General features: G+C 49.0%; 2 protein-coding genes across 2 annotated transcripts; both read right to left on the reverse strand.

Moving 5' to 3' along the window:
* Positions 1–756: 756 nt before the first annotated feature.
* Positions 757–3,382, reverse strand: LOC120699173 (cytochrome P450 71A1-like). The gene is made up of 2 exons (XM_039983063.1): positions 2,393–3,382; positions 757–1,670 (listed from the first exon to the last, which is right to left on the reverse strand). Exons 1-2 carry the CDS (start codon positions 3,356–3,358, stop codon positions 1,050–1,052), a joined length of 1,587 nt encoding a protein of 528 aa, XP_039838997.1. The 5' UTR covers positions 3,359–3,382; the 3' UTR covers positions 757–1,049.
* A 1,913-nt stretch (positions 3,383–5,295) lies between these two features.
* Positions 5,296–7,059, reverse strand: LOC120701456 (cytochrome P450 71A1-like). The gene is made up of 2 exons (XM_039985493.1): positions 6,086–7,059; positions 5,296–6,005 (listed from the first exon to the last, which is right to left on the reverse strand). Exons 1-2 carry the CDS (start codon positions 7,016–7,018, stop codon positions 5,397–5,399), a joined length of 1,542 nt encoding a protein of 513 aa, XP_039841427.1. The 5' UTR covers positions 7,019–7,059; the 3' UTR covers positions 5,296–5,396.
* Between the last annotated feature and the right edge of the window lie 11,435 nt (positions 7,060–18,494).

The following is an 18,494-nucleotide window of genomic DNA, read 5'->3' on the forward strand; positions in this document are numbered from 1 at the left end:
AAAAGAAGTATAAAAGGGTTGCGAGTCTTGTGAACGATCGAGTCAAAAAAAAAAAAAGAGTCTTGTGAACGATCAGCGTGAACGTAAAAAAATGTTTTGGATCCATCAAGCAAAACGGCTCGTCCATATGTTCCATGTCCCAAGGCCCATGAAAACTACATGGCAGGCCATTGGATTTTCAATGGGCCAAGTTGGGGACATCAGTGCATCACAAATCATCCGCCATCCCGACAAATCTATTATTTTATTATCTTATTATTTGACCAATAAACAGAGACTCCACATTTACTTTTAAAATTTCGAAATTTTCATATTAATAAGAGAAAATAGAAAAATAAAAATTACCCACCACTACTATTACAATAAAAATTAGTTTAAAATACGAAAATAAAAAAATAAAAATTACCCATCACTGCTATTACGATAAAAATTAGTCTAAAATACCACTGTGCCTAATTAAAAATCACCCACCAATATCATTATAAAAAATTAAATATAAAACACCATTTAGCTATGTATCAGTTACAAATATATACTATTAATAAAAACTAAAGCTAACAACAATCAATCAAAATAAAGTAAAAATAAGAATAATTATCTGCATAATATTATTAAAGCTCAACAAATCAATTTGTCATTATAGGTAGATCATAGTTGAATTGTTTTAATTAATAATAAGATATAATTTACGATAATGAACAGGATGATGTATGGTAAAAAAAAATTGTATAGCATTTAAGTAAGGATACACCGACATGCAAATTTTTGAATTTTCAATACTAGCCGTGCAAATGATCGGGCTGTACGCCTAGTATATGATGTATAGTACAATTTTTTTAGATGGCCGCAGCTTCAATTCGAGATGTATTCTTACACAATGATTGTACAATATATTCAGAAACGTTTGTCCATGCAAGCAGAGACCCAGAAATTGAATGCTGGATAACTTTTTGTTTTTGGAGAATCCATAGCTGCATACCAAACTATATATTGTAGATGATCTTCCACCTTACCTGACATAGCACACACACAAACCATCGGCTCGTAGTTCACGGACGGAAGGGTTCCGCGACGAGGGTCAGGGGGGACTTGAGACCCGCGGCGATCCCACTCGACTCGACGAGCTCGAACGAGCCGGCGTCCTGGCCGCCCGGCAGCCCCCAGTCGAAATGGTAGAGCATGCTGGCGAGCGCGAGCTCCGCGAGGCGCGTCGCGAAGCCGACGCCGGGGCACCCTCTCCTCCCCGCGCCGAACGGGATGAACCGGGCGTCCCGCCCGCCGTAGTCGGCGGCGGCGCCGCGCGCGAGCCACCTCTCCGGCCGGAACGCGTCCGCGTCCTCCCCCCAGGACTCACCGTCCCGGCCGATCGCCCACGCGTTCACGACGACCCGGGTCCCGGCCGGGACGTCGTGGCCGCGGAGCCTGGTGTCGTGGATGGCCACGCGGGGCACGAGCATCGGCACCGGCGGGTGCAGGCGCAGAGCCTCCTTCATGGCGGCCTGCAGCCGTGACATGGAGCTCAGCCGCTCCTCCGAGACGCTGCCGTGCGGCCCCACAACCTGCCGCACCTCGGCTTGTACTTTCTCCAGCTCGTCTGGGTAGTTCACCAGCTCGGCCATCGTCCACTCCACCGTCTTGGCAGTTGTGTCCGTGCCTCCTAGGAAAAGGTCCTGCGGCGCATCAAGGAATCTGTGTGTTAGCGACACGTGCCAGCGTGCTGATTAGAGCTGGGACTTGCGCCGTGCCGGCCCGGCCCGGCCCGGTCCTCTCGTGACTCGTGCCGTGTCATCGGGTCTAGATTTCTAGACAAGATTGGCACATCGTGCCGTGCCGTGCTAGCACGATAAGTCTATTATCAAGCCCAAACACGGACCATGCCACACCAGCACGTCTTCGTGTCATGCCGGCCCAAGCACAGCCCTCCAGATACTTGCAATTGAATTTATATGCATCGATGCAGAAATGTTACTATTATAATTAGGAAGCACATAAACTATCGATGGTAGGAAAATTATGTGATTTTCTTGAATGAATAATATTTCCTTCCATGATTGTTGTTAATTAGAAATGAAGATTAATTTTCATAGTAGAACAATAGACTACATACAGACCGATGGGCCGTTTTCGTGTCATGCCGGCACAAGCACGACCCAAAATGCAAGTCGTGCTATACAGCCCGTCGTGCCGAGATCCTAGACATGGCACGGCTCTCATGTTCGTATTGTGCCGGCACGGCCCAAAATATTTCGGACCCTGCCGCGCTTTGGGCCGTGTCAAACAATCGTGCCGCACTCCGCCCAAAAATAGCCTGCCAGCTCTAGTGCTGATACGCAAATAGCATGTGACAACTAGCTTGAAGACGGTCAAGATCAATAGAGCGTGCATGGCTTACAAGGATGAGTCCCTTGACGTCAGTCCTGTCGAGGTTCAACCTGGCGCCGCCCTCCTTCACGGCCGAGAGCAAGTCGTCGAGGAGGTCATCGGCCTCGCCGTCGTTCCCGCCGCCGCCGCCGCCTTTCTCGTGCTCCTGGAGCGCTCCCTCCATCACGGCGTCAAGCTTGGCCGCCGTCCTCTTTATCCTCGCGTCGAGCCCCGTCGCCCAGTCCACCCACCGGAGTCGCGGGAACACGTCGCCCACCGCGATCGTCTCCAGCAGCTCGCTCGTCTCCTCCATCATCGCTCGGACCGCCCCGGGTTCCATCCCGCCGAGCCTGTTCCCGAACGCCGCCTTGGAGATGACGGCGTAGGTCAGGCCGACGAGCAGCTCGCTCAGGTTGACCCCGGCTCGGCGCCCGTCCTCACGGTGAGCACCCGCGGCGCGGATCCGGTCCAGGAAGGACGCGACCTCCTCCTCCCGGAGCGCGCGGAAGGAGTCGACCCGCCTCGCGCTGAGCAGGCGGAGGGCGGCGATGCGGCGCAGCTGGCGCCACCGCTCGCCGTAGGGGCTGAAGGCGACGTCGCGGCAGCCGTAGAGGAGGCCGCGGGCCGTGCGCTGCGGCGGGCGGCTGCAGAAGACGTGGTCCTGGGTCCGGAGCACCTCCTCGGCCACGGCGGCCGAGGAGACCACGACGGTGGGCACGGAGCCGAGGCGGAGGAGGAAAAGCGGGCCGTGGCGGCGCGCCAGCTCCCGCAGCCGCCGGTGGTAGTGGCTCCGCCCGAGCTGGTGGAGGTTGCCGGTGATGGGCAGCGGCGGAGGGGAAGGAGGCAGCAGCAGCACCCGGCCGCCGTCCTTGCGGCCTGACCGGAGGCATCTGGCGATGACGAAACAGGAAACCACGAAAACGACGGTGAGGAGGAGCAGGTCAGGGTCGAGCTGAACGGGAGCCATGTGGGCGCGGTGCGAGCGTGCGACGATCATTTGGTGTGACGCACGACGAGCGCGCGCATGCTAAAAAGGTTAGGACGCTGTACTGTACCGACTATAGTGAGGAGATAATGAGTGTGTGATCAGGAGCGATGCGACGACGACATCCACACATAAATGGTAAATCTAATAATAAGTAGAAAGTGAGAAGCAACCGATGATTGCCACGTAATTTATTCAGTTTATGCAATTACACTACGTAGATCCATTTATTCAGGTAGCATCCTCACCTTTTTTTTTCCCTCACTCATTGGTTTCTTGATGTTCGGCAAGAATGTTTGCTATTCAGGCACCATCTATTTGTCTTTTATCATTAGTTATTACATTATGTTCTGAGCATTAGATGGCATTAAATCTTAGTTTTATTGATATTTGAATCATATTTTTGTGTGCATAAATTCCTTCTTCCACCATGGATGAAGAATAGATTGTTGCACAGATATATAGCAACGTAAAGCAATTCTTGCAATCTACATATATATAGATAGACAAATGCAGAAGTGGGCGTTTCCCTGATCTTGCTTACACAAACACCTTATTGCAATCTCCATTTTTCATGCTTGTAGAGGTTTTGCAACAAGGATCAAGGCAGACTTGAGACCAGGAGACATGCCACTCGACTCGGTAACTTCAAACGAGTCGAGGTCTTGGCTCTCAGGTAGCTCCCAGTCAAAATGGCACATCAAATTGGCCAGCACAAGCTCAATAAGGCGCGTCGCGAATGCAATGCTGGGGCCTGCCCTCCTCCCAGCGCTGAATGGTATGAACCTGAAGTCTTTGCCGCTGTAGTTGATGGTATTGTGCATGAACACTGTCTAGCTGGAACTCCTCAGGGTTCTCCCACGGCTCGATGTCCCTCCCGATCGCCCACATATTGATTATGACCTGGGACTTGGCATGGATGTCGTAGCCATGGAGCTTGGTGTCCTGAACCGTTTCACGAGGGGGACAACCATCGGCATTCAAGTTGGGAATGGGTCGGCCTGAACTTGGGTCGGCTCGTGGCCTCAGAAATTGGCCCTGAGGCCAATAGGGCCAAGTCCAAAGTCAGGTCCGGGCCGACCCATTCCCAATTTGACCTGCGGTGGTCCACAGGTCAACATCATCTTAGATGTGTTGCACACAATCGCTAAGGTGCCGGCTGCTTGACGTTTGAAGAGACGTGCGCTGTGCTCCACTCATGTGCCAACCGGTGAGCATGAATAAGGTGTTGAAGCCCTTACGCTTCCTTGCTAGCGTAAAATCTGGTGACAGATTTTTTTTAGTATTAAAATTTGGACCCATAGGCATTTGGCGACAGATTTTGAGCCAAAAAAAAATATGCCACCTTATGCTCGTAAAATTGCGGAACGATAATTGTGTAGGATGATTTTATATGTCCACTACATTGCATATTCACACATGAATTGGAAATTTGGGTAGTAGATAATTCTTTTTGTGAATCATTTGACCATGAAAATCTTTTGGCGAAAAATATATCAAAGCTATGTAGCGCTTTGTTTGGTCACTTTGATTTCTCTGTGTGTGCATTAAAATTTAAAATCATAAGTGTCAACTGAAAATTTCTTGGTGTTTGAGATTTCTAATCACTATGGAAGCTTAGGTTCATGACTTTTTTCATGGTTGATAAATAATACACAGTCCTTAGTTAGTGGGAACCGTGCAGAGAGTTCATTTAGTTGCTTGATATTCTTAGTGCTTCAAATCATCTGAGAAGGGGTTGCTCACCAGTTTACTTAATCAGGTACCATATTCAGTCCTTTTCGCATTTATCAATTACTTGACATTCTTTGTATTAGTTTATTATCAGTCATAGTATGCTTTACATTTTCTTCGATGACTGTACTTTGGTCAGAACACGCTCGTTGGTGTTCTAATTGACTTAATGTGGATATATTCCTCATTCAACCTTCTAGATCAATATATCACACTTATAGAACGAGTACATCAGGTGGCTATATTACACGGATGGCCTCGCTCTCATTTTTTTCCCCTGACAAAAGTACCTACTGCTGCCTGCAGTCTGAAAGATTCATGCTCGCGGAGGTTTCGCGACAAGGATGAGGCCAAACTTAAGAGCAGGTGACAGACCACTAGACTCCACAACCTCAAATGACTCGACATCCTGGCCCTCCGGCAGCTCCCAGTCGAAATGGCACATCAAATTGGCCAGCGCAAGCTCGGCGAGGCGTGTCGCGAATGCAATGCCAGGGCATCCCCTCCTTCCAGAGCTGAATGGTATGAACCGAAAATCTTTGCCATTGTAGTCGATGGCGTTGCGCACGAACCTGTCTGGCAGGAACTCCTCAGCGTTCTCCCATGACTCATTGTCCCTCCCGATCGCCCATGCGTTGATGATGACCCTAGTCTTTGCAGGGATGTCGTAGCCGTGGAGTTTGGTGTCCTGGATCGTTTCACGGGGGATAAGCAGCGGCACCGGTGGATGTAGCCGCATGGCTTCTTTCAGGGCTGCCTGCGGTCTGCTCATCCTCCCAAGATGCTCCTCTAGGACTCCTTGTGCCCCTGCAACCTGCCTCACCTCTTCTTGCACTCTGGCCATTTCTCTTGGGTTCTTGATCAGATAGGCCATTGCCCACTCTATCGCCTTGGAAGTTGTATCGATTCCTCCTATAAAAAGGTCCTGCAACATAAGAAATATATCAGTATGCACAACATCACTTGCTTGCTCGTACAAATTAGGCCTTGATCTTGAGAATTTACCAAGATGAGCCCCTTGACATCAATCCTATCCAGGTTAAGCCCCTCACCGCCCTCCTTGATCACCAAAAGCAAGTCGTCAAGAAGGTCAGCAGCCTCATCCTCGTCTTCAGGCTTCCTCTCGTGCTCCTGGAGTGCTCTCTCGAGAACGTCGTCAAGCTTGCCCGCCACCCTCCTCATCTTCGCGTCGAGCCCCGTCGCCAAGTCCACCCACCGGAGTCGCGGGAACATGTCGCTCACCGCGACCGTTTCCAGCAGATCGGTGACCTCCTTCATCATCGCGCGGAAACTCCCGGGATCCATGCCGCCGAGCTTGTTCCCGAACGCCGCCTTCGAGATGACGGTATAGGTTAAGCTCACGATGAGCTCGCTCAAGTTCACTGCTCGGAGTTTGCCCCTGCTATCATCCGAGGTCCCCGTGGCGGCGCGGACCCGAGCCACCAACGACGCGACCTCCTCCTCCCGGAGCGCGCGCAGGGAGTCGACCCGCTTCGCTCCGAGGAGATGCACGATGGCGATGCGGCGAAGCTGGCGCCACCGCTCGCCGTAGGGGCTGAAGCCGACGTCCCGGCAGCCGTAGAGGATGCCGCAGGCCGTGCGCTGCTGCGGGCGGCCGCAGAAGACGTGGTCCTGGTTCTTGAGCACCTCCTCGGCCACGGAGGCCGAGGAAACCACCAGGGCAGGCACGGAGCCCAGCCGGAGGAGGAAGATGTCGCCGTGCCGCCGCGCGAGCGCCTGCAGCTTCCGGTGGTGGTGCCCCCGGCCGAGCTGGTGCATGTTGCCGATGATGGGCAGCCCCAGGGGCGAAGGCGGCAGTACTCGGCCACAATTGCTGCGGCGCGGCCGCCGATGAAGAAGGCGTCCGACGATGACGAAACATGGAGCCGCGAAGAGGAGGAAGAGGGCTAGGTTGGAATCGAGCTGAGGCGGAGCCATGATCGAGTGGCAGAATTGTCACGTCACCACCAGTTCATGGCTTGAACGCTGCATAGAAGCTCAGGGTCCAAAAATGCCAATTTTCCGAATCGGGAATGAACCCAACGATGTTTGGCCCACAAGATAGAGGCACGATGGGTGGTGGTGCAGCACAGCCATTGCCAACAAGATAGAGGAGGAGAGGCGGCCACGAGATGGTTTATTTGGGTCATCTGGAATGGGCTGCATTGTTGGTGGTGAGCGATTTCCTGTGTGATCGGACGCCTGATGGTTTCCGGTAGGGGTGCCAATGGGTGACCTTAGGACACCTTCAACCCTCTTCGGTGTCCTAAGGTCACCCATTGGCACCTCTAATTTCTGGCATTTATGTGGTTGAATGCACGTTTCCAAATTATTGAACATTGTGGACTTGTATACGTGGCTGATAAAAAAATAGTACTAGACCACAACTGACCCAAAAAACACTGAAACGAGAACACCAGCTCGTAGGACATAAAGCAGGTGGCTGGTCCAGTATCACTATACGTGCGCACGACCACGGTTGGGCGCGTCGCTACCTAGTCGTGGTGCTGCGGGTCCGGGCCGCCGGGCACGCTCCGCTTCTCCCCGCCGAGCGCCCTTCCCCTGTTCCACCTGCTGGGCGCCCGCCGGACTCCTCCAGCCAGCTGCTCGCCGTCCCCGCCGGCGACCACACCGCTGCTGGCACCGACAGCGCCGTGACGCCGGGTCACGCGGGCCTCGGTCACGGCGCCGCGCTCGGCGCCGGCGACCAGGATCAGCACCAGGAGCGCAATGCCGGCGGCGTGAGCGGGAGCGGCCATCGCTCGAGGTGACGATCCGCTCAAGAACCTGCCAGTGGCAGATTGTGTCCCGTGCGTGCAAGCCAAGCCGATCCAGCTGATCTGCTCGTGGTGGTGGCCGATATTTATAGGTCGTTCTCGGCTGCAGGCGCGCGTCGTGACAAGGGGACGGCTTTTGGAACGGGATCTCGGGCCGTTGGGCATGCTACGGTTAGGACAAAACGGCACACGCAGCAAGGCGGCCGGAGAGCGCGCGTCCGAGTGGCCACCAGCCCACCATGGCCGCTCGATACACAAAAAGCTTCCGGCCTTTTCTGGTTCGCCTGCGTGATCGATTTCTACGATGCTTGGGTGCCAAGCCTCGGTTGGATTTCGATCGTGCGCACGGCAGAGAGATCACGGGTGCACTGTGCACTGGCGATAGATCACAAGGTTCTATACACTCCCATGGAGGCAGCGCAGTAGCTAGCACTGGGACTGCTAAAAGTCAAGGTGCCGCGCGCAGCGGGACTCGGGGGCGTGCAGGCCGGCCTGGAGACAATCGCCCACCCGAAACCCCTCCCAATGCTTTCAAACTATCGGGAGGCGTCTTGTTTGCGCATCCCCTCCACCGCTGTCTCTACGAACTATTGGTTAAGTGGATCTGTTGATCCAAACGACGCCGGTCGAAAGAAGAAAAAAAAAGAAGAGAGGAGATCCTGGAGGATTCCTTGGTAGCTCGATGATGATCCAGCCCTGTTCCATTTGCTGTCCACGTCTGACGGGCACGAACGGAAGGTAGGTATCTCAGTTGATAAGTCTATGTCGATTCGGTTAGCCATTTTGTATTTTAGCAGCTTTGCACACTGGAAATCAGGAACTCTTTTTGATGGATCCCAAGCTGCGAATCCGTCCGGATAGGTTTGTTGCAATGTGCTCCTTTTGAGCTAGCGTGATCCTCGGACGAACCTTCCTTTCACAGAAGAAACTAAAGCACTCTTCCCAAGCCTCAAATCATCGCGGTCAGAGAGAGAGAGAGAGAGAGAGAGAGAGAGAGAGAGAGAGAGAGAGAGAGAGAGAGAGAGAGAGAGAGAGAGAGAGAGAGAGAGAGAGAGAGAGAGGGAGAGAGGACCGCAAAACTAACTGAAAGTGCCCCAGCTGATGGTGATGAGCTCCAGCTCAACTGCTCAAGTGCTGGGCTCGCACCCCCTCGATCTCATTGGATAGCGCGAAGAGGATCAGCGAGCACGAAATCGCCTTTCGCATCTCAGGTGCTGCCATCTCCATTGCAAATCGCCAGCGTTTCGTTGGACGCGCGGCTGCTGGCTGCTTGCTTTTGGGCTCAGTGGCCAGAGAAGCGGGACCCAGGCCATCAAGAGACGGCGTTTGGTTGAGCCGCCATTCTGTTTTCATTGGCCAAGACTGAGTGTACCGACATGCTTCGTCAAAAGCTTCTCAACTTGACCACCACTACCATTATTTGTTGATTTTAATTTGTACGCAATGTGTTGACCAACCACCATTATCAAATGAGTTTTTAAGTTGGGTTGACTAGTTTGGTTAATACTCCCTAGCTCCGTCCCAAAAAGAATGCAACTCTCGTTTTCCGAGGGATCAAACAATTTTAAGTTTGATCAATTTTTTTAAAAAAGTTACTAACGTTTGTACCTCCATATTACATAACTAATCTAATGATATTTATTTCATAATATAAATATTAATAGTATTTTGAATAAATTCAGTCAAAACTTGAAATTGTTTTACTCCTCGGAAGACGAGAGTTTGAGACCTATCTTTTTCGAATTGTCAGAGGCTATGAGATCCACTTTCTTTCTTTGGGAAAGAGAAATACATGTCTTTAGGGAAAGGATGATTCTTTTTGGGATGGTGGAAGTATATACTCCTTTTATCCCAATAAGGTTGTTCTTATAGAAAATTTCAAACATACTCCCTCCTTCCCCGTTTATAAGGCATGGTGGAACATGACACGGTCTTCTAAACAACACTTTGACCATTTATTTATCATATATTATATCACTTTTGATTATAAACTTATAATCATTGTAAAATATATTTGATTATGAATCCAATCATATGAAATTTGCATTATAAAAATAAAAATTTAATAGTCAAATTATTGGTCAAAGATGACAAGATTTGAATCTTGATATACGTGTATGCCTTATAAACAGGGAAGGAGGGAGTATTACTCATCATAAGAAATGAACTTGATGCCCCTAATTACTATAGCAATTGTGATTGAAAACTGTGTTTTTATTTGATTTTCTAGATCCTCAATAAATGCATGCATCGCAATTAGAAAAATAGAATAGAATGTACTAAGTATGTGATTGGCTCTATGCACTTTTATATATATATTTTTTCTTGGTACTTGGTATTGCTTTAATTAAATAAATCTTACTACAAGCTAAACAAACACTCTTTGTGAGACAAATTTTAAAGGCTAAAACATTAGTCTTTTGGGGACGGAGGTAGTAGGTACCTTGAGTGATATATATATTTTTTGGAATTGTCGTGCTATTTTTCTAGCATAACACGAATAATCCAGAAGTCCCCCAAACCCTTAACTACTAATACATCTTTTTTTTAAAAATAAATTGCAACTAAAACACACACTCTCCAATCCTAAGTATAATCAACTTGGACCAGTGTAATAAACTAAGGTATGTGGTTTCCTTCCATTTTGTGGTCAACTTATATTTGCTAAATATTGAAAACAGGTGCATTTATGTTAGTGGAGAAATAAGAAACCAAATTTTGTTTTGTCCTTATGAAAAATAACCCAAAATATCTTCAACACATCATAATACATTCTTCATATTGCCCTCTGTGTGCATGTGTGCGTGCAAGACCTCCTCAAGAACGATTGTAATCCTTTGAACTAATCAATAAAGCTCTCTTTTATCCGCAAAAAAATGTTGCCCTCTGCTATCATTATGAAAATATTAGCTTAATATACTCAAATCATACTTCTAAACTATCCATTCGTGTCATTATAAAGAAGTTCACCCAAACTATCCCCTAATATCTGCTTCCAAATTATTGACCTGTCATTTAAAAAAAAAGCATCAAAGAACCCAAACCATTACACTAAATTAACATGCAGTGTGTGTGCGCGCGCGCATATATCTTACACAGGTCTGTATGTTTTTCTCTTAAGTTTATTAGGTCTCCCCTCCTCCCCTGTCAATTATGTGATGAAGTTTGGACATAAAACAGAAAAATTAAAGATACTATACTATAAATTTACAACATCCAAACACAATACCAATGACGTGAACATGAGGGGGGAAACACGAAAAATACACTGTCTCCGATCGGGTAAAAGAACATACTAGTAAGAAAGCTGACCAATATTATTTACATAACATGTCACGTCAAAAGTTCTAAATCCACGCATCTTACTATGAAGTTCTATTACTATTTTTAAAAAGGATAACTTCCATCTTCAGAGTTTTTTCTGAGTTCCGTTGTAGTGACATCCGTGATTTCTACTCTGGAGGGTGCTAAATCTACGTGCTGCTCGATCTACACCTTGTTGAGAAAAAAAAAATACAGAGCACTGAAATTGCTTTCGAAATGGACCCGCTAAACCGTCGGCCAGGCAGGTCACAGGTAGGTGGACCACCTCAACTGATTCTCGTTGTCTCCGTCAACCATGGGCCATGGTCATGGCCTTCTGGCCCGTGTCAAATCTCCACAGCCGCTGGATCCACCACGAGCAGTTGTGCGGCCCACATGTCGGCGGCCCGAAATAGTACCCGTCCACGTTTCGGATTCCGGTTGATCGTATCCACACCAAACCTATATATCTTCCGGAAGATTTTTTCTTCCACACCTTCCAGTGTTTGAGATTCGTGCAAACAAATAACAACCGTTGGATCCACACATCCCAAACCCTATCTTCCTCACACCCTAACTTCCATCTCTCTCTATCCCGCGCCGCTGCTCATGCCCGTCGCCGCCTGCGCACCGACCATCGCATGCTCGCCGCTCCTCGCCTGCTGCTTCTGCGTGCCCCGCCCCCGCCGCCGCTGCGCCTGCCTCTAGCGCGCTGCGACCGTAGCTGCTGTGCGCGCCGCGCCGCGGCCTCCCCGCGCGCGCGTCCTCATCGTGCCTGTTGCGAGAGCGCCGCCGCCGGCTGGACGCTGGAGCTGCGCCACGCGCCGGCCGATGTGCTCCTGTGCTGGCCCGCTGGAGCTCCGGCGCCGCCGCACGCGTTGCCGGCGCCGGAGAAGAAGGTGGGAAAATTTTGAGTTCAACCTTTTCTAAACACTGATTCAACATTTTCAAAATACTCGTTCAACATTTTCAAAATGCTAGTTCAACATGTTTAAAATGCTAATTCAACATCAACTGGGCCTTAATGGCCTTTATAGATGATTTGCTTAACCATCTTACACAAGATGTATAGGAGCCCCCTCGTATCCATGCTCTTTTTTGAAAAAGGAATCGGCAAGAGTTTTGCCGTTTACCCATGCTCTTCAATCACACGCACAAAAATGATTTGGTGAATGTAAACAGGTGTTGTAGACTTGTAGCATATCGTACATGTAATTCAGTACAATTATCCAAAACAGCATATACATCTCCAATCGTAGAAGCCGGTGTATATAACATTGGCTTCTTTCTCATTATTATTGTGAAAAGAAAATTGTAGACGCTAGCTAGGCTGCATCTGATTATCCAGGTGTCTAAACTCAATTACTGGCTTCTGTAAAGACTGCTGGAAGCAATGCCAGCAGCTCAGGTACAAAACGACGGAGATGCAGGCTTCCTGGGCTTGGGCGTCCCTCTGCCTGGCCATTAGTGATGCTGGGGGTCCGGCCCTCCCGGGCTCAGCCGCTTGTTCTCGTACGGCACGGCGATCCCGGCGACGGCGTCACCACCTCCCTCCCCGGCCGCCCCGCCGCCGAGGGCACCCACGTGAACCACGGCCGCCGGGCGCGGGAGGAGGCCCTCCGCAGCCGTCGCCGCCTCATCCTGCTGCAGCAGCGGCCGGGCCGACCGGGCGTGCTGCGCGACGGCGGCGAGCAGCAGCAGCAGGACGCAGAGAAGAATTCCCCTCGCGCCGGTGCCTGCCATGTTTCTTAACTTGCTCGACGGCCGGCTGGTTGTTCAGCTCGATCACTAGTGTAGCTACCTGCTACTGAACCCGGCCTGGGACACTGTATATCCAGATGTGTACTACTTGTTGGCCACTGTACTCGAGCTATAGCCGTGCCGCTCTGAATTGTGCAAGATCCACGACGCGGAGCAGGGTCTTATATAGAGCTCGTAGGTGCCTAAGATGTGCATGGTGCCACCGTCATCGGGCCTTTTCTGTAGTACAACGTGCATCCATCCAATGCACCTGCGTACGTGGAGGCAACTTGGACTCGTGTGTGGTCGTGTGGATTGGCATGATCATCTCTCTGCTACGGATGGATGATCACTACACTTTCCGGCTGTGATCTGCGTCACTGGCGGCGCCTATTGGCATTGGTGGAATGAGCGAGGAGGAAGGCAAGGCCGCTTTGACGTCCTCCCATTCAGAGGGGTGAGTGAGCACGACCTCATGGATGGATGGGTACGGAAATCCAATTCAACAAGCGGCTGCGCGAGTATGTCGTGTACTCGTGTATGTCTATGTATGAGACGGAGGTTTAGCTGTCTAGCTTAAGCCCGTACGTGAGACTCTTGTGCACACAGCACACGTATTACTTTTACATTTTTTTTTCTTTTCTTTCTAAAGTGTTCCTTTGAGTTCGGTTAAACTAAGTTTTCTTTACCAATATTTTTACATTCTATTATGTTATCTCTTGAGAAGTTTTTATTTGATAAATGTTTCATTGAAATTATGCTAAAAAAATTGTTATGGAAAGTTGGATATAGTGAACTTATGTGTAAAAGTTGTGCGAGAAATTTTTCTGATAATATTATCGTGGGAGTTATGCTAAAATCCTCCGATAAGTTTTCTAAAAAAAGTTATACATGTAAGTTGTATATCATAGAAAAGTTATGCTAAAGAATATCTTCTGCGAAGTTGATTGAAAGAAGTTATACATAAAAATTTTGTGTATCACGAAATTTTGGTGAAAAAATATTCCCTGAGTAGTAGTTTGGAAAAAATTATACACAAAACTTTTATGTATAAGTTATAAGTTTCCAAACAAGAAAGTGGAGGATGAGAAATCGCGCCCTGTCGGAGATCGCGCGCTCGCGGGGCTCCTGGCGCGCGCGCTGATTAGATGGCCCCGGATGGGTATGGTCCGTATCCGGACGGGACATTATTTTCCATCCCGTCCGTCGATCGGCATGGAAAGCCGGCGGCGGCAAGGGCCGGGGTGCCATCTCCGCCGCCGGCCGCGGGAGGACCGCACGTACGGGGACGATGATGGAAAGCACGCGCACTGACCCGGGGGCCATTATCTTAGACTCAGCACTGCAAACTCCTCGTCCTTGACCTCCCTCAAAAAAAAAAAACTCATCCTTGGCCAGCAGGCGCAGCACACCAGCTATTCAATCACAACGCGTCATTCCTGGCTACGGCCACAGGTTGTTGGGCTATTGTGGCCGTGGACTGAGAAATAAAGAGATTCTACTACAGCCAGTTCAATTCGTGGAGCTCAATGGTAAACCTTCCGGTTCGTTAGGCATGTACGTCTCGCTCGGCTTTCTCCTTGCAAACGTTTCTATAGAATCATTTTTTAAGGCATTAATTTTGGCTAGTGTCGCCGGTGCCCTGTCGACACCTATATATACGGTTACACAAGGGCACCAGTGAAATTGTGACTTTTTCTGTCAGAATGCTCCAAGATTTATCACACACAAAGAACAAGTGAATCACTGAGGTAGCTATTGATCTCTACTAAACCTAATCAGAATGGAGGTTGGTGTTAGTGTTGTGTTTGTGTCGGTGTAAGGTTATAACTTGGACTCGTGGGTTGGATGCAATGCAACTAGACTGAGGGTGGGTAGTAGTAATCAAACGGTTTGTTTGGAAAAGCGATGGGAATGGACATGCAGGTAGAGATATGAGTAGGCAGAGGAAATTTACACGGAAGTTGGATTTTTTATATTATATTTTAGTCCCTTATTTGGTTTGTGACGGGAATTAATTAATGTGGGGAATTTACAGTGGAAGTTAGATGCACTTTGTAGCTTTATGAATCGTCACTTCATCTGTGCTGAAGTAACTTTGGCCCAACTGCCCAAGTCCCGTAAGCCGCAAGTTTCGATCGTTGAGAAGTCCAAAATAATAAACTCAAATCTTGACATAATTTTTGCAGCTTCGTCCCTAAATGTAACACTAACCACGCATTAACATTACAAACGTGCTCACTGAAAAAGCAATTTCCTAACAATTACTACTATTACTTATTAGCAGCCTCTTTATACCATACCGACTTAATAACCCCACGGTAGGTCATGAAGGTCTAATCAACAATCGGATGATGAGCAGGCTATGAACCTAGTCACCGGCCACAATCTTTTTAGGTTAAATGTTCCTGTGATCCACCCGATTGGATCAGTCCAATGTGTCAGACTGTCAGTGGTGTCTTTTCAGTAGTTTGAGAGCTATCTTCTGAAGATTCACGTACAATTAGTGCTAGTGTTATCCAGCCTTTCACAGGTTGCAACTCGATTGCGCTCCATTTGACCGCCCCCTGAATCGTAAAGAGTAGATAGAGAAACCACATGAATAATTGTACTAAAATATGCTTGAAAGTGAAGCATGTTTCTTGTTTCAGATAGAAAGATGACTCATGGTGCTTGCAATGCCAGAGGTGCATAACCTTCTGGCTTCTGCAGTAGTGCGCGCTCTTAGCCTGGTGAAAAAGTACCCCATCTTTGTGAATGGATCTTCAGGCGTCAGGCGCTGCATAAATGGCTGAATGTGCTCTCAGATCTCAATGAGGACAAACTGGCTCCTTTTCAGTATTTTCAAGGGATCCATGCCAGTTGCCACTACTAACTGTAATTACTACTAACAAATTTCCAAGTAGCAAGGCGACGACGATTTTGATGAGTGAAGAATCGGACATAATCTGCTGCAGCCAAAAAGCCAAATTCAGAGCGAAAGATGGTGCTGTTCAGTGGAAGTGGGGCTGTGCTTTTGGCGGTGATGATAGGCTGATAGCATTCAGAAAAATAACGTTAAAATTTGCCGAACACCGCAGAATATATGGACGCAGCGTGTCTGTATGGTTGTTGGTTGACTAGGTGCGCTGATGGAGCCGGCCGGCCAGGCCACCATGCTGGGAAAGATATCACGGGCGCTTTCCGGCACAAGACGCTCTGTGGACTCGTGCCGCGTAAGATCCTGATCATCCAGCAACAAGAAGCAGGCCCGGACGAGTACAGTGGTTTCTTCAGAAACCAATGGATCTCGATCGCCACGCAATTTTTTTTTGTCTCTCTCTCTCCCTGAATGGTCCACGATGACGCTTCAATGACTGAAGGTACGTATTGCAAGCACTGAAGCACACGTGCTCTCGGCCTAACGTGAAACGTGTTTGCTGGCCACCAACCGCAGCCAATGGTTAGATCACAACGACACAGTCGACAAATTAGACCAATAGTTTTCATTCTCCACACCACTCTTTTACATATTGTCGTGGGATTTTTAGGGTACCCACAGCTGGGTGGCGGAGCGCACCCGCTTATTCCCGGTGAGAGAGGACTCGGGGAAGTACTAGGCGGTTAGGCTAATCTAGCACGGAGGCAAGCACACATGAACTCACGATCTAGAGTGGTTCGGGCCGCCGGAGCGTAATACCCTACATCCACTGGGAGAAGTATTGTTCTTGGTTGTGTATGAATATATCCTCTGCCGGGCCTTGGCCTTTTTCAAGCCTGAGCCACCTTCTAGCGGGCGCCCTCCCTTTTATAGATCAAGGGGTACGGATACATTGGTCGTTGAGGCCCCGACAAGTGGGCCCAACGTGACTATGTAGCATACTGCGCAGAGTACTTAAATGTCTACAGTAGTTGTGAATCTTTTCTCTGATATGCTTTCATGACCTGCTGGCGTTCTGACTCAGGGAGGTCTTCTCTTGTCCCGTCAGCAAGGTGCCCGTTGGGGAAACGTAGCTTGCGGCGTGGCCTGTTGAGGCTATTATGTAGGCGTCATAATGATTGAAGCCGAGCTGTCGTGTCCATCTGTCATGGCAGACTGACAGGCGCGGCGTGAGCGGCGCCAGCGGCTCCACTACACGTCTTGGTAATACGCGATCAATAGCGTCCCCTGATCAAAGACTTGCCTCGGCTTCTGCTATATCAATGCGGACGTCCACCTACCGCAATGAATGCAGTGGAAGGTGAACCTTTAGTATGGAGACCAAGTGGCCTTATATACGTGTCTGTGCTTGCAGACACGTGGCAGCTCCGGACCTCCCCGGGGCGGGGTGTCAATTCCTTCCCTTAGTGAGGGGTCCGGTTACTATACAGGGGGTCCGGGACTCCGCGGGGGTCCGGACCTCCACGGAAGGTCCGGAGCTCCCGGCTGTTCGGGCTGAGCGCCTGCTTTTCCCGAAACATGTGGTGCTCCCAGACCCTTCCCAGCCGGGGGACGGGTCCGGGACCGTTGTTGGGGTGAACAGGGCTCCGGACCGCGGGGATCCGGCTGTTTGGACGTAGTCAAGGATAACCACAATGCTCCTGCCTAGACACAACAAGAGGGGGTACCCCAGTCCTGGGGTACCGACACATATTAATAGTGAAATGTACCCACAAAAAAAATTAATAGTGTATTGTGAATATGTAGACACACTCTAGTGCAGAATATCTTACCCATGCCGACTTCTAACCCTCATTTGTGACATTATTGCATCGGCACTATGGATATGGGGCTGAGTATGTATACATGCCAGTATCGAAGCCATCACGTATATCTCATTTGTTGTTATTGTTGTTGTTGTTGAAGAAAGAGGAGGATCAGATGGTGTCGGACCATCGGGGGAGGATCCAGGAATGCGAGGTTTATGTTAATGTTTTTTAAAAAGCAATTGCATAAAAGATGTTGTTTCAAAATAAGGAAATTCATGTCAGCAAAACTGTATATATATGTGTATATGTCGAAATGATATTTATCTTTGATAATGATAACATTAAACATTCATCTTTTATGCAGGTTATTTTTCAGGGGAACCTACTGAATGCGATTTTGGTTAATGTTGTAGCATGAGGAGAGAACAAAGGATTTGTTCATGAGTCAGCACTTCTTTGGATATGGTAGTCTTAGACCTGTTTGCGAGCCATGGATGAAAGCATAATAATAGACTTTGTCGGACTTAATTTTGCTTCTTGACTCCCCTGATAATCCAGCGATTGAAGCTAGAAATGTAATAATTGAAGGCTGTGTAAGCTAAACCGTAGAGACCGAAAAAATCCTTTATCTAAAAAAAATGTGTATATGCAATCAGTGGCAGCTTAACTCTCGTTTCATTAAAAAAAAAGAAATTGTAGCAACGACGGGTAGAATTGTCGCCTTTGTTAGTAATAACCTTGACATGGTTTGCCTGCGGTGTGTGTGCGTCGAGTCTGTGCGTGTGGTGCGCGTCTTGGATGAACCACAGAGTAGCTGCGGCCATGCCCGAGTCCGAACGCGCGTTCCAGGTCGTCTGGGTCGAGCTCGCGAGCAGGCTCGATCGGTGGGCGCGTTAGAGTCGGTTGGAGGAGCGTGCCAGTGGGTT

Source organism: Panicum virgatum, chromosome 3K, assembly GCF_016808335.1.
Source record: "Panicum virgatum strain AP13 chromosome 3K, P.virgatum_v5, whole genome shotgun sequence".
In the NCBI taxonomy this organism is placed as follows: Eukaryota; Viridiplantae; Streptophyta; class Magnoliopsida; order Poales; family Poaceae; genus Panicum; species Panicum virgatum.

Coding starts and splice junctions, on each gene's coding strand:
- LOC120699173 (XM_039983063.1), bottom strand. CDS start 3,358: ATGATCGTCGCACGCTCGCACCGCGCCCACATGGCTCCCGTTCAGCTC. Junction 1,671..2,392: donor ACGTCAAGGGACTCATCCTT/GTAAGCCATGCA, acceptor GATGCGCCGCAG/GACCTTTTCCTAGGAGGCAC.
- LOC120701456 (XM_039985493.1), bottom strand. CDS start 7,018: ATGGCTCCGCCTCAGCTCGATTCCAACCTAGCCCTCTTCCTCCTCTTC. Junction 6,006..6,085: donor ATGTCAAGGGGCTCATCTTG/GTAAATTCTCAA, acceptor CTTATGTTGCAG/GACCTTTTTATAGGAGGAAT.